This window comes from Leopardus geoffroyi, chromosome C1 (assembly GCF_018350155.1).
Source record: "Leopardus geoffroyi isolate Oge1 chromosome C1, O.geoffroyi_Oge1_pat1.0, whole genome shotgun sequence".
NCBI lineage: Eukaryota > Metazoa > Chordata > Mammalia > Carnivora > Felidae > Leopardus > Leopardus geoffroyi.
In genome coordinates this window covers 93,909,704-93,933,628 of record NC_059328.1, presented here as the reverse complement: position 1 = coordinate 93,933,628, position 23,925 = coordinate 93,909,704, and the positions used below count along the sequence as shown (strand labels likewise).

At 55.7% G+C, this 23,925-nt stretch overlaps 1 protein-coding gene and 1 long non-coding RNA gene across 2 annotated transcripts; one reads left to right on the top strand and one right to left on the bottom strand.

The window, feature by feature from the left end:
• Nucleotides 1-3,651: 3,651 nt before the first annotated feature.
• On the bottom strand, nucleotides 3,652-5,152 carry UBL4B (ubiquitin like 4B). Its single transcript, XM_045478593.1, has one exon. The coding sequence runs from the start codon at nucleotides 5,019-5,021 to the stop codon at nucleotides 4,491-4,493; it is 531 nt and encodes a 176-aa protein (XP_045334549.1). The 5' UTR covers nucleotides 5,022-5,152; the 3' UTR covers nucleotides 3,652-4,490.
• An 11,906-nt stretch (nucleotides 5,153-17,058) lies between these two features.
• On the top strand, nucleotides 17,059-23,546 carry LOC123598413. The gene is made up of 3 exons (XR_006712588.1): nucleotides 17,059-17,228; nucleotides 22,284-22,470; nucleotides 23,264-23,546. It is a non-coding gene; the product is annotated as an uncharacterized LOC123598413 (long non-coding RNA).
• The last annotated feature ends 379 nt before the right edge of the window (nucleotides 23,547-23,925 follow it).

Here is a 23,925-nt window from a genome sequence, read left to right as displayed (position 1 = left end):
GGATCTTCCGGCTGGACTGCCTGGGCCGGGCCGGGCTGGGCCAGCTGGGCTCCAGCAGCCTGAGCCCCAAAAGGCAAGATGTGGACCCCAACCTTGCAAGTGGCAGCCGGCCTCCCGCTCACTCTGCAAACCCGGCTCTGCCACCATACACCCCACCCTATGGGTTTGTGTTTACAGGACAGGTGTGCGCCTTGGGTGTGTCCTTGTGGCTGTGGATGTCATGGGGCACACCCGGCGAGGTCAGAAGCTGGGCGTGCTAAGCCAAGTGGCGGTTCTCCAGGTGTGACACGTGGAGCCTAGGTGTCAGGAAAAGTCCCTCACGTGTCCTTCGACTGCCCTCCTTTCCCATCCTTCACTGGCTCAAATGCTGCCTCCCCCTTGAAGCCTCCCTGAGGCTCAGCTAGAGCAACTGCCCACCTGTGCTCCCACACAGCTGAACCTAACCCTTTTGTTGATTCTTTTGTCAATGATGTCATTCACATACACAAAACTATATACCACGACCCGCGCTGTGGTAGACAGGCTGCAAGATACCGCCCGCCCCCCCTCCCCCATAATCTCCTTCTGTTGTTGTCTGTGCCTTTGTGAGATCTCTTCCTCCAAAATGTGGGCAGGACCCGTGACTCGCTTTTAGTAAAACCCGGCAGTAGGGGTCTCTGTGGCCCCTGGAACGCTGTTAAGTGCCTGCCTTCTCCATCATCTACAAGGGTTTCCATCCGGAAAGACCATCCCCTGGCCCATCACTCAGGACTAGGGGCAACAGTGGTGTTCTGCTAGCTACCCTCACAGCACAACTCAAGCAGGGGCTGTGGCGGGACACTGGGGCTCCCCCGAGTCCCCTCTGCTGTTCCACGCAGCAAGGGACGGCAGGGGGTGCGCTCCTTTCTGCCTTGTCGGAAAGACAGAGCTCCTCATCTACCAGCCTAAATCACTAGCACAAAGCCTGGCGCATAGTAGGACCGCCACCAGTGTTTCTTGAAGGAAGAGCAAAGGGCTGATAAAATAACGCATGAACGATGTGAACGAGGAAAGGCCATTTTGCCAGGAGCCAGGGGACTGAGGGCATTGGCCTGCAGGTGATGTGTGCAGGAACAAGGAGAAGTCAGATTCCTCTGTGGATAGACACACAAAGCTGGCTGTCTTTAGATGCTTCCTACCTGAGCAAAGTTGCTACCCTGGGGAGCGGGGAGGAGGGGACCTGTGTGTCCTTCCATGGCAGGAGAGAGGTGCTGTGGGGAATCAAGCGGCAGAGCTATATGCCCAAGGCTGCCGTTTAGAAAGAGCACCTTCACCTTCCCCATTCCCAACATCCCTCCGCTGGTGAAAGCCAAGAAGGGAACAGGGAGCCTTCAGCGGGTTCACTGGTACAGGTTTAAATTTGAAATCAGGCGAAACTGGCCACAGGGAAGGATCTCCATGGCAGGCAGCCCAGGCGCTAGGGTTCTCCATGCAGAATAGGGTTCTCACCTATTTCTGGAGTTTCTGCCCGCCCCCCCCCCCACCCCCGTCCAATGCACTACCTGCTGCCCCCTGCTACCTGTAAATCCTCCCGCTAGGGGACAAAGCCTGTCAGCGCACAATGAGGAACTTGGTATTGAATAAAACATCCCAGGGAGAGGTTAGCAGGGGAAGCACATTCTCACGGAGTGCCAAGTGATATGGCACTCTGCTATGCTCAGCTCCTGTGGGCAGGGGCAGGGGGTCCTTGGGAAGGGTGGTGTCCGCAGCAGGAGGCATCCGTGGTGTGGAAGAGCTGAACACCTTTCCTTCCGCTCCTTGGGGACTGGAGTCACCCTCCCCTGCAGCGCTAGGGACAGAAGCATCGGAGGTGGCCGCTCTCCGTTGGCCCTGACACTCCCACTAACTAGAGAGAAAACAAAGGCTTCCCCGTCCTTCATGCCAGCTTCTCTCCGCAAGAGGAATAAAACGGCTCACTTATTTTGATCGCTCACAGATTTCTTGGGAAATGGGCTATTAGTTCCCCTAATGTAAAGATAATAGGCTCGTCCCCCTCGGCAAATGGCACAGCCCCAGCACAAACATGCTCACAGAACCTTCGGAAGGCCTTTCCGTGGAGGACAGAGGATGTGCCAGGAGCAGGAGCTGAGAGGAAGCAAGGAGCAGACTGGTGCCCCCCCCTCCCCGGTCCCAGGCCCGTGGGTGCTGGCGGCAGCCACCGCAGGCCGAGTCCTCAGGGACCCGGGGAGAGGTCACACCTGATGGAGCTCGCTCCCTCCGAGGCCCCACTTCCCTGTCCTCTTGGCTGGTGGGGGCAGAGGCCGGGGCCCTGCTGGACGAGATGGGCATTGGCTGAACGAGGGTCGCTCTGCCACTAAGCAGGCTCACAGAGCCAGAGACCTGCTTTCCGGGGTCTCTCCCGGCCATGCCACGGCCCCCTCTGCCAGAAGACGTCACTCTGGATTGCACTGTCTTCATAACCAACCCTCACAAACATCTGTGGGGTAAGTAGACACTATTAGTATTGCCTGACCGGTAATAACAGGCTGATGAAAAGGGCAATACAACGTGAAAACCCTGATCGAATGACACACACCCTCCCACCCTCATTGGAGATGGGAAATTCTCTCTCTCCTGCCCTCACAGAAGGGGCCGAGACAGCATCTGGCATCATAAGGCAATTGACCTTTAAACAACACAGGGTTTGGGGGCACCCACCCCCTCCCCACCCCACCCAGTCAAAAGTCCATGTATAACTTTTAACTTGCCCCAAACTTATCTACTAATAGGCTGCTGTTGACTGGAAGCTTTACCGATACATAAACAATCCATTAATACATATTTTGTATGTTATACATATGATATATCATGTTCTTACAATAAAGTAAGTAAGAGGACAGAAAATGTTATTAAGGAAATCATAGGGGGGGGCACCTGGGTGGCTCAGTCCGTTGAGCATCCGACTTCAGCTCAGGTCATGATCTCACGGTTCATGAGTTCGAGCCTCACGTTGGGCTCACTGCTGTCGGCACAGAGCCTGCTTTGGATCCTCTGTCTCCCTCTCTCGGCCCCTCCCCCCTCTCAAAATAAAATAAACATTTAAAAAATACTTAAAAATGGGTAAAATTGGAAAAAGAAAATCATAAGGAAAATATAGTTACAGTACTGTGCTGTATTTATCCAAAAATACCCACCTAGAAGTGGTTCTGCACAGTTCAGACCCGTGTTGTTCAAGGCTCAGCTGTATAACATCCCCATCTAACAGGTGCAAAACCTTGCATGAGACAGGGAACGTAAGTTAACCAAAGTCACACAGCGAGACCACGGCGGAGCTAGGACTGGAATCAGTCGCAGGGGCCCTAGGCCAAGGACAGAAGGTTTCCAGGGAAGTGGCCCTGCGTGTTCCTTTCAGGACACTGTCCTTCATCGCCTTCCCTCCACCTCCATCACAGGACAGAACCAAAGGAACAGCACCTTAGGGACTTGGGAGGACAGGCTCTCAGGGAGCTCCGTGGCCCCTCACACCCAGGGTGGGGGCTCCTCAGCCCTTGGCAAGCACCACCCACTCACACCAGAAGGGAGGAGGAAGCCCGGCTTTCCTGTAGCCTGTGAGACTGGCCCCTCCAAGCTGAGCCCAGGGCCCTGCGAGGTGGCGGCTTCACCTGGATATTCAGTCACACGGGCTATACTCTGTGGTCATGTCGTGGCTTTATTTGTCACATTTCTGCCCTCTCTGTCCAGGCTGCATGCTCTGTGGGGGCAAGGATGTCGACTGGTACCATTCTTGCTCCCCAGGGAGTGCTGGGCAGGTAAGGGGGGCTCAGGGACACGCACTGTTGGGTGAGACTTGGGGCAGGGGGTGAGGCAGGGGTCTGTCACGCTGACCACAGTGAGTGACTGTGCAAACCACCTTTTCTGCCCAAGCCTCAGTTTCCTGCTGTTCTTGGTCTGTGTATCTCCTGAAGCATCCAGGCCTGACAGCCTGCCACCCAGTAGGTGCTCCCCCCGTCTCCCCGCCTCTGCTAGCCCTGCCCCTTGAGCTGTGGAAGCACAAGCGACAGCAGGATCGCCTCACTCAGAGGACAAGGGGTGACATTCCTCATCTCTTGGCTGTCAGACACCCTGAGGGCAGGTGCCATGGCCTGGGGACACACAAAGATGAACTCACGTTATCTGTCTTTCTGCGCCAAAGGAGAAGCCATGGAGACTCTGGGCAGGAGGTTTTCTGCAGCCTGGCAGGTTGCCTAGGGGGTGTCCAGCCCAGGAGGGGGAGGCGGCCTTTGACCACCCCTTTAGGGCCACCCATGGGGTGATCAGAACCCTGTCAGGGATAGTAATGGGGGTGGAATCATACTGTGTCTCAGAGCGGGTACCACAGACCCAAGAGAGGACAGAGGGGTCCAGCTGCTCTGAAGTTTCAGAAAGGGGTGCGGACGCATCTCCCTCAGCAGGAACTAGTGGGGAGTCACCAAGGAACACAGAAGGATGAGACCAGGTGGATTTGAACATGCAAATGAGTAGGAGGGGCCAGTTTACTGATCAGCCTTCCCCTCCTCCTCTTCCTCTGCTTCCTCCTCCTCCTCCTTGTCTTGGGGAGCCCAGGTCTCGGCCTCAGGCTCCTTCTCCCCCGGGGGCTCCACTACCGGCTCCTCTACCAGGAGGCACTGCGCCAGCCGCTCCAGGTCACCCAGGCTTATCCTCTGCAGGCGCTCCTGGTGCTCCCGCTTCAGCAGCCGCAGCACCGCCTTGGTGTCCTGGGGCTCAAAGTGTTTGGCTAAGACCAGGCCCAGATGGTGCCACAGGGGCTGGGGCTGGTGGGCCTCCCCGGGAGCGGACTTTGCCAAGGGCCGCATGATGACATTGATGGAGGCGTTGGGCCCGATGCGGTAGTCGGAGAGACGCTTGTCATCGGCCAGAAGCTGGCCTCGGAAGAGGAGGTGCTGCTGCTCCTCGGGCACCTGCAGTCGCTCCGACACCAGCTTCTTCAGCATGGCCACACTCTCTTGCCCTGACACCTTTAGGCTGCATCGCTGGCCCAGAAGCAGCTTGACTGTGAGGAACATTGGGCCAAGAATGGAATCAGGAGGGATCCATGCTCCACTCTGCAGCTGCCCTGAGGGTTAAGGGCCAGTGCCGGAGCAGGTGACTTCTATCAATGGGGGGCGGTGGCCCTCAGAGGCCGGGGGGGGGGGGGCAGCCCAAATGGACAGCCATTGGCTAATGCACAGTGATGTCACAATGCTACAGGAGGGCTCATTCTGAGAGTGGGACTTTGGCAAAATTAGAGGGACATGTCTCCCTTCGTTTCCCCATGAAGAGAGAAAGGAGGAGAGAAGAGGAGAAAAGGAGGGCCAGGAAAGAAAACACACGATCTGGAGAAAGGAGAGCGGGAGAGGGAACAGGAGGAGGGTCCCAAAGCAAAGAGGGCAAAAGGAAACACGTCCTCGTGGATTCATTCGACACATATGGATGGGGTGCCTTCTTCGCCAGGACCTGTCCCTGGATGGGGGAGATCCTGTCGCAATGGATACATCCTGCCCTCACGAAGCTTTCAGTCTAGCGAGCCGGCTAACATTTACCAAGTGCCTTCTTCCTGTCGAGCACTTTACACGCTCCCTTGGATTGGGTTTCCCAGAAGAAGACCCTGAGACAGGGATTCGAGGGCGCGAATTTAGCTGGGAGGAGACCCCGGGAAGCGCCAGCAGGGAGGTGAGGAGGTGAGACTAGGAAGGGAGGGAAGACAGAGCTGAAGGAAGAAGCAGGTTGCCCTTGTGAGTAACCGGGAGGCTTCAATCCTGCTGGGTGCTCCGGAAGGCTGCGTGGAGTCCACCTGAGTGGTACCACCGAATGTGTGTGCTTGGGCCCCTGCCTTTGGTTGGTGGCGGTGCTAACCCCTTGGCTGCATGCCCTGCACGAGTGCCATTGCTCCTGTGACCAGAGGAAAACCCTTGGGCAGAGATCTGCAGGCGCTGGCAGGGGGAGGCCTCAGGAGTTCAGGAAGGTGAGCGTGGAGAGGACAGAACGGTTCACCACCCGTGTCTGCATCGGGGGGCCTCGCCGCGTCGAATCCTCACAACCTCGGAGGCACCATTTGCCAGAGGAGACCACGGAGCTCAGCTTGATCACACGTGGGCAGCATAGCTTGGGTCTTGGCCGTTAGTGCCTGTTGTCTCCGGGAACATCTGCTCGGGGCCTTTGGTGTTCCAGGCACTCGGCAGACACCCAAGGCTCCGAGGTGAATACAGAACATGCACGGGGCCTCTGCCATGTCAGCTACTTCTGTGCTGGCAGTTTTCTGTCCGCTTGTCTAAGGTCTCCTGGGTCAAGCCCTTTATATACGCTGGCACATTTAAGCCCAGGAGGAAGGTATCATCGTAACCAAATTTTGGAAACAGGTGCAGCGGGAAATGGGTGCACCTCTGGTGGGGTGGTTTTTGCCAGGGAGCCCCTCCCGGCTCCCTCACTCTCCATGCTCCACTCTTCTCTGCGAGCTCTTCTCTTCCTCTTCCTCCTCCTCTCCTTTCCTTCCATTCAGCCTGGGCTACACTTGAACACTGGTTAAAAACCACCTTCTCCAGGGGCGGCTGGATGGCTCAGTCAGTAGAACATCCCACAGGCTCAGATCATGATCTCACGGCTCGTGGGTTCGAGCCCCACGTTGTGCCTTGTACTGACAGCCTGGAACCCGCTCTGGAGTCTCTGTATTCCTCTCTCTCTGCCCTCTCCCGCTTGTGCTCTCTCCCTCAAAAACAAATAAACATTAAAAAAAAAAAAATCTCCTCCAAGCTGCCAACACCTTGGACTTTCCAGACCTTTCCCTTCCACAGCACCTACCCTGATCCCCTGCCCAGAGTTGCTCCGAAACACCATCCTTCTTCAGGTCCTGGCCACGTTCTCACTCTCAGCAGTGACCCAAATTCTAGTCCATAGGGAAACCAAGCCCGCCAGGCAAGAAATCCCTGACATCTTGCCCTTTCCCACCAACTAGAGTGTTGCCACGGGCCCCCTGCTGCTTCCGCACCTCCCTCCTCCTCTTCTCCCTTAAATGAGCCCTCTTGTTATTTCCCTTCTCCTTCGGAAAGGTCTCCAAAACCCACGTCTTGTCTCGTCCGCATCTGCACTGACCCCGAGCTAATTCAGGTTCTCCCCTTCCTCCATTTTCTGTGGCTCAGAATTCATAGTTCATCTCCTCTGTCCAGTCCCACCCCCTTGGGTCCATTCGTGCAGCAGCCAAAGGGCTCTTCCTAAATAAAAGTGAGCCAAGTCCCTACTCTGTGTAACACCATCCAGTTTAATCCTTTTAGCCTTTGGAATCAAAATTAGCCGCCTCAGCCCCACATCCGTGGGCACCATGGCTCTGCCCTGCTTGCCACCCAAACCTCATTGCTTCCCCCCCACTGCACCCTCCACTGCAGCCAACCACCTGCCATTTCCTCTACTTGCTTGTCCCCTGTGAAGTCTGTAATGCTAGTTGAAAACCACCTCCTCCATGAAGCCTTCCCTGCTGTCCCAGTCCTGGGTGCAGGCAGTCCCACCTCCCTGCATCTATCACCCCCCTTGAGCACACCTGTGTGGATGCCCCTGGCACACGTCTGTGTCTCCCTCACTATCAGGAGGGAGGGAGTCGCACCAGTCTTTGTATCCCCTACCACCGGTGCAGAGCCGGGTACAGAGAAGGTTTCAAATCACGTCTTCTGAATGAAGATAAAATTTAAACATGCTGAGCTATGCAGGATCCAGTATCACAGGCTGTGGAAAGATATAAACCTGCCTGCAGCCTCTCCTTTGCCCCTCCCTCTTCCCCTAGAGACATGAAAATCCAAATTCACATGAAAATTAAATCAGCAAGTGATTCTAATCTTTACCAAAGGATCTGCTATAGTATTCTTTAAATAGTCAACTCCCTTGGTGCATCTGAAATAAGACAGAATTTGCAAATGTGCATATAGTGTGTGCCCTGCCCCCCCCCTCCCCTCCCTGTGAATTCCATGATGTCAGGGCATCTGTGCAGAGGGAGTAACGCAGGGATGAGGCCTCTCCCTGGCCAACTGGGAGCTCCCAGCCTCTGGAGAGGAGGATCCTGTGGTAGACAACGCATGGGATGGGCAGGATTGAGGACATACCATGTGAGATGCCCAGAGCAGAGTTAATCCAAGAAGGCTTCCTGGAGGGGGCCAAAGTTTGAGATGTGTTCTGCAGGACACAAAAGAAGGTGAGATGGGGAAGAGGGTGGCTTGCAATCTCTCTCACTGGCTGTGGGACTTCCGAGGAAAGTGGCGGGAGTCAGAGTTCTGAGCACGGAGGAAGGGAAAACAAGCCGCCTGCCTCGCCTCTCTGCCTCAGACCATCTACCCAGGGGGTGCTGCCCAGGACACTGGCAATACTGGGGAAGGGCCTGGCTTCTAGAAGCATGTGAGAGCCCCATCTCAGGCTCCATCTCTCCAAGGCTACTTGGTGCCCCTGTGACAGGTGAGGGCCACAGCTGCTGATTTATGCTTTTCAAATCAGGCTCCCTGGTCTAGAGAGTCCCATGGTCCTAAAGGGCCATGAGGAGAGAAGCGGCAGAATTAGCGCTGTCCCAGGAAACTGAGAGAGAAGATCACCACCTGCCCCCTGGAGCAGTACCTAGAGCTCCCATTGCCTTCCCCAAGGGGGACAATAGGGGGCACCTTGCTGGGCCCTCAAGTCATAGTTGGAACCTGGAAATTTCATAATTTTTCCCATGTAATTGCTTGTCTTAATTATGCAATTAGCATGAGCAAATGCAATTGTCTAATCAGAACATGCAATCAGAAATGATTGCCATAATTGGGGGGAAGGTTAGCGGGAATGGCTGGGTTTGCGACTTGAGGGAAAGGAATGAGCGCGTGCAAGGGAGAACCGGGGCAGTAGGGTAGGCTCAGAGCCTCTCGCAAACATCAACAGACACAACTGTGTCGCTGGGAAACAAGCACCATGTCTGCCTTGGGGGAGGGCTCTGGGGACACATCTGTGAATGCCAAGGTGCCTGGAGGCCCCGGCCATACTCCTGAACAGACTGGATGTTGGTACGTGTAGGCCGTGAACTCCATAAAAGCCATGTGTCCATCTGCCATCCTGGGGCCTGCCTTAAGCAAGCCTGCTATTGAGGCCTTCTGGATTCTCATGGGGGTGTGGTCACTGCTCAGCCCCCCACACAGGGTGGCTGTGACGGCCAGGAGAGGCAGGCCATGTACAGTGTCTGGTCCCTGATGGCATTCAGTACGTATTTATATAAACTTGTAAATGTGGGCTCTGTCACCCCCAGCTGTCAGGGAAGACCCGGTGACACCCAGAAGCATGCCCGAAGCATGACTCCCCAGGGGGCCGGAGTCAGCTCTCATTGCCTGCACAGGTAGCCGGACCATCCAGGATCTGCAGACCTGGCCAGTCAAGGGGGAAGAAGGCCCAAGGTGCTCGATGACAGCTGGTGGCGGGGTGGGGGGGTGGGGGGGGGAGCGGGGGGGGCGGTGGTGCTCTGGGCTCTGGAGAGAGCACAACCACTCCCTGGGGCTGCACAAGAGGCTCATCAAAAAGATAGGTGATGATCTCTGCCCCCCTCCCTCCCTGGGCACGTCATCAAGTTATTGCACTTGAACAACATCAGGCTGGCCTTCCAGGGAAGCGGGGGAGAGACCAAGAGGCATAGGGAAGAGAGAAGACAGAGAAGCTTGGGGGAGAAACAGTCACGGAGACAAAGCCAGCAAAAGACGGAGGGACAGAAAGAGGAGGGGAGGGGGGTGGGGAGCAGGAGGGCTGAGCACAGGAGGGGCAGAAAGGGGGAGTACAGAGAGAAGCAAGGAAGGGACAGGAGAGGACGTACAGGGCCCAGGAGCAGCACAGAGACGCCTGTACTAGGAAAGCAAAGAGTGGAGAAGGAGGAGCAGGAAGGAACTGTTAATGCAAAAAAAGCACAGTAGAATTTCTGTAGCCTCCTTCTGAGAGCAGAGTCCCTCTACTCTCCCCTTACAGCCTGCAAATGGTCCACAGCAAACCGTGGCAGAGAGAATGGAGCTTGGGCAGCTGTTCACTGACAGAGGGGCTGAGAGCCAGGAGTCAGGACTAGGGCCCCTGCAGCCTCCACCCCTACACGAACCCCATCTTTCACCAGCATCTCCTGGGCACCAGCGAGGACCACACAGTGCAGGACACTCTTGGACACCCTCGCGACAGTGCTAACAGGCAGGATGAGGGTGGACACGTGGCTGCCCCCAGGCCCACCTCCGTGCTGCCAGAGACCCCACTCAGCCGGTGCCACCTCCTGTAGCTGTCACCAGGGACCCCTGCCCCTTCGAGGACGGGTCTCTCAGGCTCCTCTGTGCTCAGGTAGGCCCAGCCCGGAACAGACGGGCAGCTCTTTAGGCGGCCCCATCCCCCCCGGTTGCCCTCTGTGGTGCCTGGCACATAGTAGGTGCTTGGTAGGTAAATGAGGTCCATTACCCGGCCCTCATCCATTGGCTGCCACTGGTCTCAGCAGCTGCACAAAAGTGGGTCTGTGGCTGCTCCAAGGGGTGCCCCAAGGTCCCCCTGCCAGGTCTTAGGGAGCTGAGACTGAGGCGTGCGGTCCCGGCCGGGCAGGGCCAAGGGAGCCAAAGTGGAAGGAGGGTGGCAGATGGCCCTGGGCCGCAGGAACCATCCTGGCCCTGCCCTCGCTGACTTGTAGGCGGCCCAGACTCTCTCCGGGCCCTGGTCCTTGCACCAGACAACCCCGGTCCTGCCCTGCGTACTGTCCTGGGGCCCTAGAGAGAAGTCAGACGCTGGCTGGGAGCAGCTCAGAAGCCTAACCCTGTCCCTCATGGGACTCAGACCCACACCTGGAAAACCCCGTGGGGCTGCGGCTTGCTGTGACCACTAGATGTCACTGTGACCTCCCAGGCTGGCTCCAGCAGCCAGCCCCACAAGCGGAGGGAACAGGGGCCAGAGACCGTCCTCCCTCCCGCAGACTGCCAGTGAAACCCCCCCCCCCCCCCCGCCGGCTGCAGGCGCACACATCAGTGCCCACCCTGAGGCAGGAAGAGAGGATAGTCGGACAGGCCCTTCCGTGGGATCCATGCACTTCAACCCACCATTTTGGCACCGTGCATAGACTTTACCACAGAGGGAAGGAACTCTGGACCCCAAACAGCCCAGACTGAGAGCCTTTGCCAGGGAGGGACTTTGAATGGGGCCAGAGGAGGGGGAGGAGCTGCCCACCCTCCCAGCCGAGAAGAAGGCAAGAAGGGCGTCCTGGCTGAGGGCCCAGCACACGTCCGCGGGGAGGAGTATGGGACTCAGCATAGCTGGAGTGCGGTGGCAGGCGGGATGGCAGGAGTGAAACGGGACAACAGGCAGGGGCCAGTCACCTTCACAGAACTGTTCTTTACAGGGGCCCAGACTTCTCTGAATCAAACATAACACACGCTAAATCTCTGCAGCGCACATGGGAGTCTCAAAGGAGGGAGAGCTCACACTCTCTCATTCACACACACACACACACACACACACACACACACACACACACGCTCTGCCCGCCTAAGCTCAGATCAGTGAAGGGGCTTCTGTCCCACAGTGTCTCTGAGCTCTGCCAGGGCTGCAGAAACGCCAGGACCCCAGCCAGTGCTCCACTGCCAAGAGTGAGATTCCTCCTCCCTCAGCACCATCTCTGTGAGCCCCGGATGCTGCCCGTGGTGTGCCTGGTGGCCCATCAGCTCATATGGGGGCGCCTCAACAGTGATCCACACAGGGCATCCTCTCCATCTACACCCTGGGCTGTGTGACAAAGGTAGTTTGTGTCAGCCTGTAGCCATGGTACTGTGATGTTCATTTAAACATGCTAAATGCACTCTGGACTTCAGTGTAAAATCCTCAAAACCCTCAGCCAGATGACCCCTCAGACAAGGGACCATCAGCGAGCACTGAGAACTAGGGGAAGGCTCAGACCCGCGGGGCCCAGGGCTTGTTGTCCACGCACACACCCGGTCTTCCACTTCATACACTAAGTACGGGCCGGGTATGTTATGTGCACCAGACCGTGGGGAGTGATCTCTGCAAATTTACCAGGAACAAAAGGTGGCACTCAGGCTGGACCTGGCAGGTGGGGCACCAGAGGGCAGGTGCGTCCAACTTCGGCTCAGGTCATGATCTCGCAGTTCACGAGTTCAAGCCCTGCGTCAGGCTCTGTGCTGACAGCTCAGAGCCTGGAGCCTTCTTCGGATTCTGTGTCTCCCTCTCTCTCTGCCCCCCTCCCTCCACCTCGCTCACGCTGTCTCTCTCAAAAATAAACAAACATTAAAAAAAAAAAAAAAGTCCTCCAGGAGGCTATGGGTGGCACCTGCACAGAGAGTGTCAGATGGCTGGGGAAGGATCTGTGGGGCCAAGGAGGAAACCTCCTTCCTCACCTGGGGCCCGGGAGCGGGGAGAGTCCAGGGACCTGGTGGCTGGGGCAGGGGTTGATGCGCCAGGCCAGGAGGAGCATCCTGGGGCAGATTCTGATTCACAGGACTGGTTCTCTATAACTCATCATGTGTCCTCCAGTCCCAGAGTACTATTTCCCCTACAGTGTCCTTATAAAGTGCTTCCTTAAATAAATAAATACATACACACATACAAAATCTATAATCTTGTCTTGGTTGCAACCATAAGAAAAAAAGACTTATTCACATCCAGGCTGGATTAAGTGGGAGAGCAAGGGGCTCCTGGGTCAGGCGGAATGGTGGCAGCTACAGAGACCTGTCTGAGGGCCAGATGGGTCCGGAGGGCCTGGCATTCGTGGGCACCACCCCTCCTCCCCCCCCCCACCCAGGAACAGCTTTGATGAGTGCTCCCTTCCCTCTAGGGGTGGCTGTTCCTTTGAAGATCTGTGTCATCAATCAGAGTGGCAGGAACCCTCTACCATGCAGCAAAAGATCAAACATGATGCATTCAAAGCGAGGAGAGAGGAGATGCCCACAGAACCCTGCCCTGAATAGCTCCCAGTCTTGCTGGTCTTTGCACTAAGTTCACAGCCGTCTCTGGTTGGAGAAGCCTGCGGCCACTCTAAAGATGCAGCCACAGTGATTCCACGGGTCCAAAAGGGCTCTCTGCTGCTCCCGGAGAGACGCCAAGGCTGGCCCTTCAGCTTACGCCATCCTTTCAACCTGGCTGTTGGCCCAACGGTGCTGAGGCCACATTTGGATAAGATTCTTGCCTGCTGGCCCCTTCTCTGGGTTGAGCTAAAGGCAGGTTCTTGCCAGGGAGGATGGCATGTAGTCGGCTGTGTAATCTTTGCCCCAAAGAACACCGGGACCAAAATGGAGGTCATAAGGGGAAAGAGGGAAGAAAGCTGGGAACAGACTAGGTGAGGCTGGACTTGGGGGCAACCGAGCTACCTGGGAGGCAGACTTCCATCAGGAGAAGATGGGTCAAATTATAGCTGAACAAGGCACTAGTGAACTTGGATTTGATTCAGGCTTCATTAACTTTAAGGAGGCCCAATCGGCAGGTAGGGCATTGGACTGGACAGATTGCTGATTACTATAGTAGCTGACTGCCTGCTGTCCAGCTGGTAGCACTAACCATAAGCAGCCAGTCGTTGGAAAAGCCTGGAGCCAAAAGCAAGCGAGAGGAAATTCTAACCCAGCCAATCGCTGATTGAATATTCCTAGGAGCAGCATGGGATGTATCCACCAATAGAAAAACTCAGGACCAATCAGAGGTTACCCTCCTCTCCCTTGTAGATTACAGAATGCCTTCAACTGAGCTGTTCCTGATGTTAAAACTCAAGCAACAAGCTGCTGGGCCGACAGCCTGAAATCCCAGCAGATGGTCCTCCCAGGGTCCACAGGCTCAAGAGCTTCTGTCCTGCGATGCCTCCTGAGCTGTAAGAATATCACACTGGACTGACTACCTTTGTCCATTAAGTCCACCGCTCTGGGGACTCCTAGACAGGTCAACTCTTTACTCTCACCAACAGGGACCTGATTAAGAGTTAGTGGGCAGGGGCAGGGCTCATGGCCAGGCAGGGAGTACACAACAGTGGGACCAGATCTGAGGGTGGTGGGGGTTGCCAAGAGCGGTCTGTGGGCTCTCTGCCTCGGAGAGAACTTGGGATGTCCAGGGAGTCATGAGCCAGCTGTCAGCCTGCCCTTCCCTTGGCCTCTCCAAAACACTGCCCCTACTCATGCCCTGAACATACCTAACCAGCAGAGTCCTGCACCTCGGGTTCAGGAACTGCAGGCTTGAGACCATCTCTGGCATTTGTAATTGGCCTGGGGGGCAGGGGGCAGGTGGCCGGGTCATGGGACGGCTGGACTGAATGGAGGCTAGAGCTGCCCCAGCGTGGACGCCAGCTTCCTGGCCGAATGGCAGTTGCCCATCTGTCAGAAGTAGTGTGTCTGCAGTGACGGCCTAGGGGCAGGAAGCAAGGCGGAGGAGGCATGTGAAGTGATTGTGTCTGTCAGCTTTGAGCCCACATGGGAGAAGGATGCCTCCAGCCTGGACAGCTACCGGGAAATGGAAAAGAGACACTCGCCTATGGGTTCTAAGCATGGGTACTGTACATTGGGTCTTCAGCCCTGAGATCCTTGAGTCCCTTGGCTGGGTGGGCAAAGGCAGAAGTTGTGACCAGGCTGGCTTCTTTGCCAGCTAGGAACCAATGGCCCGAGAATGGGGTGTGGTGGGGATCCTGTGGCTCTTCTCTCTGAGCTGCTTCCGGGGTCACAAAGTGGTGGTGCAGGAATCTCCCAAGCTGTCCAAAACCACAGTGCATGCTCTCAAACTCCCTACCTAACTCCGCTGCCCCCACGGCCACCTCCCTGCGAGGACACAGCTGGAGAGAAGGGTGAAAGGGGTTCTGAGCGAGGAAGGAGTTTGGATCACATTTAGGGAGAAGTTTCTGATATGAGGCTCAGATGCTGCTTCCTGCAAACTTTGAGCAATAAAGAAAATGAGCTCTGTTTAACTGAATCAAGTCAGATGCAGAGTTAGCCAGAAGCGGGGGGGGGGTGGGGGGGGGGAGCGGATTGGCAACATGACTTTGATAAGCAGATGACCTTCACCAGCCTTTGTAGTGAACTCAGGCGGGGTGCCTGGACAGAAAGAGCCCTGTCCTCTTGTCCACCGGGCCTCACATCGATGCAACAGGAAATGGCCAAGTGATGAGTAATGGTGTTTTGACCAACAGAAGAGGTGACCGTTGGCCTTGCCGTGGCCTAGCCTGGGACCCCTGGGTTGTAGAATCACAGACTGTCAGAGGGAAAGGGGAGCCAAAAGAGCAAGCCCTGCCACCTCCATCAAGAAACCGGGGCCCAGAGGTAACTTGCTAATTTCAGCCCTATTTCCAAGGGGTTTCCATACCCATGGTCCCGTGGGGAGAATACCTTCCAGGAAAGGAGCCAAGCCCAAGGAAGTGAGGCAGGATAGCCTGGGGAGCCGTGTGTGGGGAGTGGTCCCCAAGGCCCCAGCCAAGTTTCTGGGCCCCAGATGAGGAGTGAATCGCTGGTTCCCCCTGGAGGGGAGTAGTCAGTCACCCCGTATAAGTTTATTTTTATACATGTCTGATCTATTTCACATCCGCTCAGATATTTTGACACATATACAGGAAATGTAACTCTCCCCCATATGGCAGTGTTTGGTTGGCCAGACCTGGGGAAACTCAATAGGGTCACAGAGGAGCAGAGGGGAGTTGTAGCGTCAGGGAAGAATGCCAGAGGCCCGAGGCCACGGTGGGCACTTCGGGCCAGCAGGCAGGGGACAGGGGTCATGGTAAGGTCGATGCAGGAATCCCCCTGCCCGGGTACAGAGTCCCAGGCCCCACGCCTAGGGGTGCTGAGTGTGCTCGGGCTACTGCTTCTGGAGGGAAAGTAGCCCAGGGCACAGGGCTGTCGGAAAGACAAAGACAAGTCCAGCCTGAGGGGCAAAGACTGAGATGCCTCAGGCATCCGCAAAGGGGAGATCAACATGCCGCCATCAGGCGGGAGGAGATCCAGACACCCACAGCTCACGTGAAACAAAGGACGCTACTGGCCTCATTTTCCTCTTATGTAAACTGGGGTGGACACTGCCCAGCTGGAAGGCTGGGAAGATTGAAGGAAAGAAGGCATACCCTGTTCCGCCAAAGGCTCTGGGAAACGACACCTTGGCAAATTCCCCCAAACAGAAAAATGGGGAGGATACTAGTGTCTGGCTCACAGGGAGGATGAAATTTGGCGACGTGTGTGAATCACCAGGCATATGGCCCAGCTCCAGAGTTGGTCAGTGACTTGGTTCCTTTGCTCTATGCAACAGGTACCCTGCTCAGAGCCTAGAGAGGGAGAGAGAGCCCACTGGGTCTTTAAATGATGCTGACAGGCCTTTCGAGTGTGTAAACACAGGAAACTGGGGAAGAACCGGGGGCTCCCTCCCTCCCCAACATGGGTCAGAGAAACTCCTTCTCAGCTGTCCCAGAGAGAAAAGTAAACTCATGCAGTCCATCATTCCAAGAGGGACAGTGGGCTGGAATAACACACTGATTTCGTGGAGCTTCTCAGGGTTTTGTAGGTTGTTTTTTTTTTTTAAGTTTAAATTCATGGTTATTGCCCATGGTTACATGCCCACGGTTATTGTCCCACGGAGGCAGGTTGATGGATGGGCACCCTAACTCATGGAGTTGAGACAGGTACAGATGCCCTGCTCTCTCCCTATGATCCCTTGGTGCTGGCATCGGACGTAGCGCATAGGCAAGACTGGCCGTGAAACAAGCTCTCCTAAATAAAGCCATTTGGATCATTCTGGTTCTTAAAAACTGCATAGGTAGCTGGCCTCTACCGCTTGAGAGTTCTGCCTCTGTCTCCAGGGGGAATGGACTCTGCTGGTCTGGAACAGGTCACTGCCTTGGTCAACCACTGCCCCGGGGGGCTGGGTTGGGATTGCAAAGGACCAAGGAGGAGCCTCACGGTCCATGCTTGGTAAACGGAGTGTGACAGCCAAGAAGTTGCTAAACTGTACTCTTCCTCCATTCTCCTCTGGGACCCAAAGAATTAGACCTCTGAAAAGCCCAAAGCCTGGGGAGTGTCAGAGGGCGGAGGCTGCATTTGGCCTTACCTCACCCCGTTCCCCCACCCACCTCCCTGTAAATCCTGGCAACACAACAGGAAGGCCCTTTACCTAGCACATAAAAGTGCTTTGGGCTTTCAAAGCCCCGCTCTGGTGTTTACGGGGAGCCCGAGACTTTTATGGGCCATTTCCAGTCTCCTTCCCCCTGACCTACTGATGCATCTTGGTTTCTAGCTGTGGTGTAGGGAACTATCACAGTCCAGGTAAGTGACCATGGGGCCGAGAAGGAGGATGGGAGACCCCTGAGCCTGGAAGGCGAGGATGCCAGGTTGGCCACCCACACACCCTCTATGGGTTGGGCAGCCGGCAGGACCTCCCTGGGATTCACCCGTTTGTCCTTCAGATAGGGCACAAAATGAGGACTCACAAAGTTCTTATTTACCCACTGACTGGTTTGCAGCTACAGTAACTGTAAGTCAGTCTTGGAAGGGGCCCAGCAAATGGGAAGGGGCCCATTACCCTTCATTGCCCTTGAAGGGTAATGAGGGCCCTGTCTCAATAGGTATTCTGGAGGTGGCCCATTCTGGAGGTGGCCAGGCAGATGAACTGTCTTAGGCTAGGATTCAAACGATGGACCTTTAAGATCTTGTTTAGCCCCAAAAGACTGTGAAGCTAGAGACTTCTGAGGATTTGGGGGAAGCATTATTAAGCATCTCTCCAATGCAGAGCTAGGATTTCCCCAGGCCAACAGCATCAGGAAGAGCCCAGGAGAGGTTTTCCCCAGCTGTGCCTCTGATCCTGGCAGGTCCAGAGATCTTCTGGCTCTAAGTACCTGTTAGCCAGGAGGCGAGGGTGGGGCACGTGGGGAGGGAAGCTCCCAGCTTGGGAGCTGACAGAAGCCTGGTGGTGGGGAAGCAGTGGCGGGAAGGATCTCTGCCTTTTCCTACCTTCTCCCACCCCACCCCCACCCGAGAGACCTCAGCCAGGAAGTCTTCCTAGCCCTACAGGCTCCCAAGGCAGATACCCAAGACCCGCATTGGGGTCTGCCAGCTGTCCCCTCTCCCTGGCCCCATCCCACCCTTCCCGACCCTCTTCTATGTCCTTGCTCCATTTGGGGGAACTATTTTTGCTCTCCCTCCTCATTCTTCCCTTTTCATATTCCTCAGACTCTCCCCTGTTCTCACTCTCTGAACCATTCCATTTGGTTTGTGCCTTTTTTTCCCCTCCCCTTTGCCTTTTCTCTCTTTTTGTATGATCTAACCATCTTCTTCCCTCCTCTCCTAGACAAGATGGTCTCTTAAGGTCTCATTTAACAATGAAATCACATAATTCTAAGACCCAATAAATATACATCACACACATGTAAATGTTAGGTTCTCGCCTGTCTATTACTACATTGGAAACTGACAACCATTCTCTGAGGCTGGGCTTCTTCCCATTTTACAGGGGCAAAGCTGAGGCTAGCAGACAGGCGTGACTTGCTTAGAACCACAGACCTATTAGATGACAGACTTACGACGACCTCCAGCTGCCTTCAACAACAGCAATGACAACCAAGACTTCCTAGAGTGGCAGTGCATAGTGTAGTATAATACATAACCCAGCACAGGGGTGCCTGGGTGGCTTAGTCGGTTGGGTGTCCGACTTCAGTTCAGGTCATGATCTCACAGCTCGTGAGTTTGAGCCCTGCGTCAGGCTCTGTGCTGACAGCTCAGAGCCTGGAGGCTGCTTCCGATTCTGTGTCTCCCTCTCTCTCTCTCTCCCCTCCTCCGCTCATGCTCCGTCTCTCTCATTGTCTCAAAAATAAATAAACGTTAAAAAAAAAATTTTTTTTTTAGGGGTGCCTGGGTGGCTCAGTCGGTTAAGCGTCCGACTTCGGCTCAGGTCACCATCTCGCGGTCCGTGAGTTCGAGCCCCGCGTGGGGTTCTGGGCTGACGGCTCAGAGCCTGGAGGCTGCTTCAGATTCTGTGTCTCCCTCTCTCTCTCTCTCCCCTCCTCAGCTCATGCTCCGTCTCTCTCATTGTCTCAAAAATAAATAAACATTTTTAAAAAAATGTTTTTTAGGGGCTCAGTCGGTTAAGCGTCCGACTTCAGCTCAGGTCACGATTTTGCGGTCTGGGAGTTCGAGCCCCGCGTCGGGCTCTGGGCTGATGGCTCACAGCCTGGAGCCTGCTTCCGATTCTGTGTCTCCCTCTCTCTCTCTGCCCCTCCGCCGTTCATGCTCTGTCTCTCTCTGTCTCAAAAATAAATAAACGTTAAAAAAAAAATTAAAAAAAAATTTTTTTTAATCTATAACAATGCATTCCAGACACAGTACAGGGTAGTGTGCAGGACAGTGCCAGATGCTGTTCTTAGTGTTTGTTATTCTAAGCACACACAGCTTCACAACAATCCTATGGGGTAGGTATACGCTACCCCCATTTTACAGATGATGAGACAGACCTACCCACAGTCACACAACCAATAAGTGGCAGAGCAAGATCCAACCCCAGGCACTCGCCTCCAGCCTCTGCCTGCACCGGCACTGGGTTCTCCCTCTCCCCCATGCTCTATGGCAGGTGGTCCCATCATTGGGAAATTCAGGGAAGTGGAGGCACGGCCTGTGGCTCAGACAGAGGCCTGTGGGTCTTGCCCACGAGAGAGGAAAGTGTCCAGAGCGTGGGTCTGGGTCTGTGTGTCCTGAGGAACTCCAAGGCCAAGTGTTGAGAAGGGATGTCAGAGGAAGGGGTCAGCTGAGACAAGCAGATCCTGTCTTGTTTCCAGACTAGAGAGAATAAAGGCCTCTATTCGGAGCCCCTGCCCTCCCCCTCCCCGGCTGGCTGCTCCCAGAAGGGCCTCTTGCCTCCTCCCCACTCCGGGAAGGCCCTGAAGAACTTGCCCTTCCTCCTGACCCTGCCCTGGGAACCACAGCTAAATCTTGCCCCACGATTGTCCAGCCGCACCCCGCTTGGGCCCATGGCCTCCCAGCCCCTGGGGACTTCTCGGCGGGTACCTGGTCTGGCTTTCCCCGCTGGCACAGGGAAGAATGTGCTTCTGTCATCCTATCCTCCCTCCCCGACCCTAGCCCAGTGCAGAATTGGATTAAGAACAAAAATATGAGCTGTGTTTGTTTTAATCAGCTTCAAGACATGGGGGCTTTTAAAGGGAAGGAGAGCAGGCCGGAGCTGGCCTCGGGGCAGGCAGGCCGGGCGGTGATGCCATCCCAGGGTCAGGAGCGCACCAAGCAGGAGTGCATCCGCAGGTCAGATCCTGGGGCAGATAAGGGCTGAGAGGAGGAGACCTGGGGGCCGAGGGCCGAGGGCCGGGGCTGAGGGAGGAAGAAAAAGATGGCAGGAGGGAGGGGAAACATAGGTTCCCACCCCCCCCCCCAGAGAGTGCTGGAGTGAGGTGGGAGAGGAGGGAAGGGGGAGGCCCCTGTGGAGAAGAGCAGCAGGGAGTAATTTTTTCCAGAGGAGGGGCTTCCTCAGGGTCTCTGGAATGAGGGATGATGGGAAGGAGGTGAGGGAGGGTCAGTGATGATCTCCACCACCCATTGCAGGAAGACCCCCCACCACAGTCTGCCACTGAGCCTGAGGAATGGTGTCTGGACTTGAACTCCATGCCCTGATGTGCCAGCACTAGGGGACACAGGTGCTAACCTTAAGTCAAACATGTGGAACCCAGTGGAAAACGGGAGGTGTCAGGGCCAGACTGAGGGAACAAAGGCCTGGTCTCTGGGCAGACGGCAGATTTGATGAAGACCTGGAGGCTGTGAGGTGTGGAGGAAGGGCTCTGAGGTGGGACCAGGAGCCTGGGTGCCCAGGGATCCTGGGATATTTAGCCTCTTCTTAAGAAGAAGCCCCTGTGACCATACAAACACTTGCTATATGAATGGCTATACTCACATTAGCTCTGTGAGCCAAGGAAAGGGGCCCAGAGAGGTTCAGGGACTGGTCCAAGATCACACAGCCAATGAGAGTAAAAGCTGGTATAGTTACCTAAGGTTCAGGATAACCGGCTGGCACTCTGACCCCTGTGGGTTGAACAGTCTCGACTTGTTCTGAGGTCGAAGCATCCAGATGGAAATAATGCTGTCTGATGTCAGACAGTTGAGGACAGAACTCTCAGAGGCCCTCCCCAGAACCCTCCTGCTCCCCAGCCACCAGGAGAAGGGTCTGGATGGGCCCTGCCCACACTCCAGTGCTTTGGGCCACCCTTGCCTAGAAGCAACTGTGAGGTGATGGCTGGAGTCTGGGCCAGCCTTTAGACCAGAGCATGGGCTCCTGGGGACAGATCTGGGTCTTCTAATCTGGGTTCACAGAAGGGACCTGGCCCATGATGATGCTATTGCCAGTTGGAGGTAAAGGAGAAAAACCAGTAGTGAATTCTTTATGCGGTTACATTCAGTTAGCTTCTAAGTTAGAAATGATATCATCCTTTTTTCTGATTTGAAATGCTCTTCCTTTCTTGTCACAAAACATAATGAAAGTAGGACTTCTAGAAAGTCTATTCTCAGTGAAATAAAAATTGTCAAACCTTTTCCTCTTTTCAGTTAAGAGCAATTTTTAACCAGCTGGTCCGTATAATCCCCAAGTTTGGGAACAGCTGTATTATTTATTTGGAGACGTTCTTACCTAGCCCGAGACACAGTCCAAAGCTCTGCATGCTACAAGTGCTTAATAAATGCAGCTCACAGGAATTCTCACAGTCTAGGTCAACAGGGCCATGGGTGGGGAGGTTTGGGGTCTAGAACCTCAGATGGCTGTGCAGGCCTGGGCAAATTACTGCATTTCAGCCTCAGTTTCCTCTTCTGCAAAGAGGAGGAGACAGGACCATCTGGCGACCCTGAGATGAATTTCGGTGGCAACATTCCACAAGCCAAGGAGGGGCAAGTCTGAACTCCTGGAAAACAGACAGGGCCGGTCCCAAGCACGGCACGTGCAGCTGTGGCCCAGGCAGAAGACTTGTGGGGGGACGACAAGGGGATGTACCTGTTCAGCTGGCCCGTGTGAGAGAATCTCCAGGATCAGCAACAGAGGGGCTGCTAGCCCCAAGAAAAGAGTATAATTGGACATTAGCCAGGACTCAGGCCCAAACCAAATGAACGGCCCCTTGCCCACTGTCCCGAGCCTCTGGCTGCATCTCCCCGCCCCTCCAGGCTGGGACCGGTCTCAGAGCCTCCCCTCTACCATGAGTCATGCCACCTTCTATAGGTCAAGTCCATCTGATCCGGTGCAGCAAACCTCAGCTTAGCCCCTGCTCTGATGCCAAGTGCGGGGGGCACACGCATTATCCGGGAAAACGACGCACACAGTAGTGTTCCCTCATTTTGATTTAGGATGTAAGTGTCCATGCGGATCGACTAGTAGTCAAGTCTGCTAAGAGGCAATTGGACTAAATAAAATATGACCAGTCTCTGCCCTTGAGGACCAGCTTTTGAAAAACACCCCTACCGACCTGAAAGGAATACACAGGAGAGAGGAAACCCATTCCACCCCCAGGGAGCATTCTGGCTAACGGAGAAGGTGAGTGTTCTGCACAGACCCAGTAACAAGGTAAAACCAGAGGCAGAAGGCATGGGCTGTTGGCCATCGAAGGGGCCGGACGAAGATGTCTCTCTGAGTGCTGGAGCTAGGTTAGAATCGGGAGGGGAAGGGCCGAGGCCGCTCTGCTCCTCCCTGAAGCAGGGCCCTCACACCAACCCGGGGAGGAAGGGCCTGGCCTGTCTGGGACAGACACTGTCTCCAGGGTGTGGGTGACATTTTCCAGCTTGGGTCTGGAAAGAAGCGTCTTGGCCAGGGTCCCTGGGTGCAGGGGAGAGGGCATGACTGCCTCCACAAAGTGTGGAAAGGACAGGGAGCTGTGGGGGGATGGGGGGGCAGTTCTGCCCCTCGGGCAGCTCAGCTCTGCACAGTCTCAGCCCCATTCCCCAGACACCAGGGGGCACCCGCTGCTGACGCCATGGCATTGGGTTTCCCCTGGGCTGGCTCAGGCTACTGTCACCAGGCCTGCCGGGAAATTGCTGCTGACACTGGGAAAGGGCCCGGGGAGTGGGGGACCTGGTCTGCGCAGTCAGCGAGCTCTGAGCAGACACGAGATGGGCTGGAGCAGGGGGACAGCTGTGGGCTGAGGGGGTTCTAGCAGCACGGAGCTGGGCCCTGCGTCTCCATCCTGGTTCTGCTCCTCTTAACCTGTCCCCAGGGAGGCTGGGGAGCTTTGGAGCTCGTGGCCAACCTGGCTGCATGGGGTGAGAAAGGGAGAGGAAGAGGCAAGGACAAGAGGGTCACAGGACCGCCTCCACTTCCCCCCCTCCCCAAGGTTGTACAAACTGGCGCCTCAGCATCCCTCCAGGAAGAAAGCCACAGCTGTCCCACTCTCACCGGACCCATGCCTGCTGCCTCAAGGTATCCCCCTACCAGCTTTAATCTGGATGGGGATCATGTCCCCCTCCTCGTGGGTTGTCCCCTGTGCTGCTGTCCCACTGGGTCCTAGACAGCCTGCTCTGCACCCTCCCCCCCCCCCGTGCCATCCCTCTCTCTCTCCCTCCCCTGCTACCTCTCTCTTCTCTGCTGTTTATTAAAATAAAAACATGCATTAGCTCCCAGGTACTCCTAAGTATTTCAAAGACCTGGGCAGAAACTGAGGAGGGCTGGGGGTAAGCGGCAGGAGGGAGCCTCAGACTGGGAGTTGAGGTCCCCCAACTGTTACTGCCCCTCCGGGTTCTCCACCACAAAGTGTGTGGTTGTTGGGGACGGAATGACCAGGGACACACAGCACTCTGGGCTCTCAGGGGCAATACTTACAGGAGGCCGGGCCCAATCCCCACCTGCAAAGAAACATCCGTGGACTTCTCTCCCCTTTGAACTGCACCGTCCCCCACCCCACCGGAGATGAAAGCGCTCCGTCCTCGACCGTGATACCCCCCCGTAGCTTTGGTCCTGGACTGCCCCGGCCTGGCCTAGCCGCAGCCCCAGGAGGGA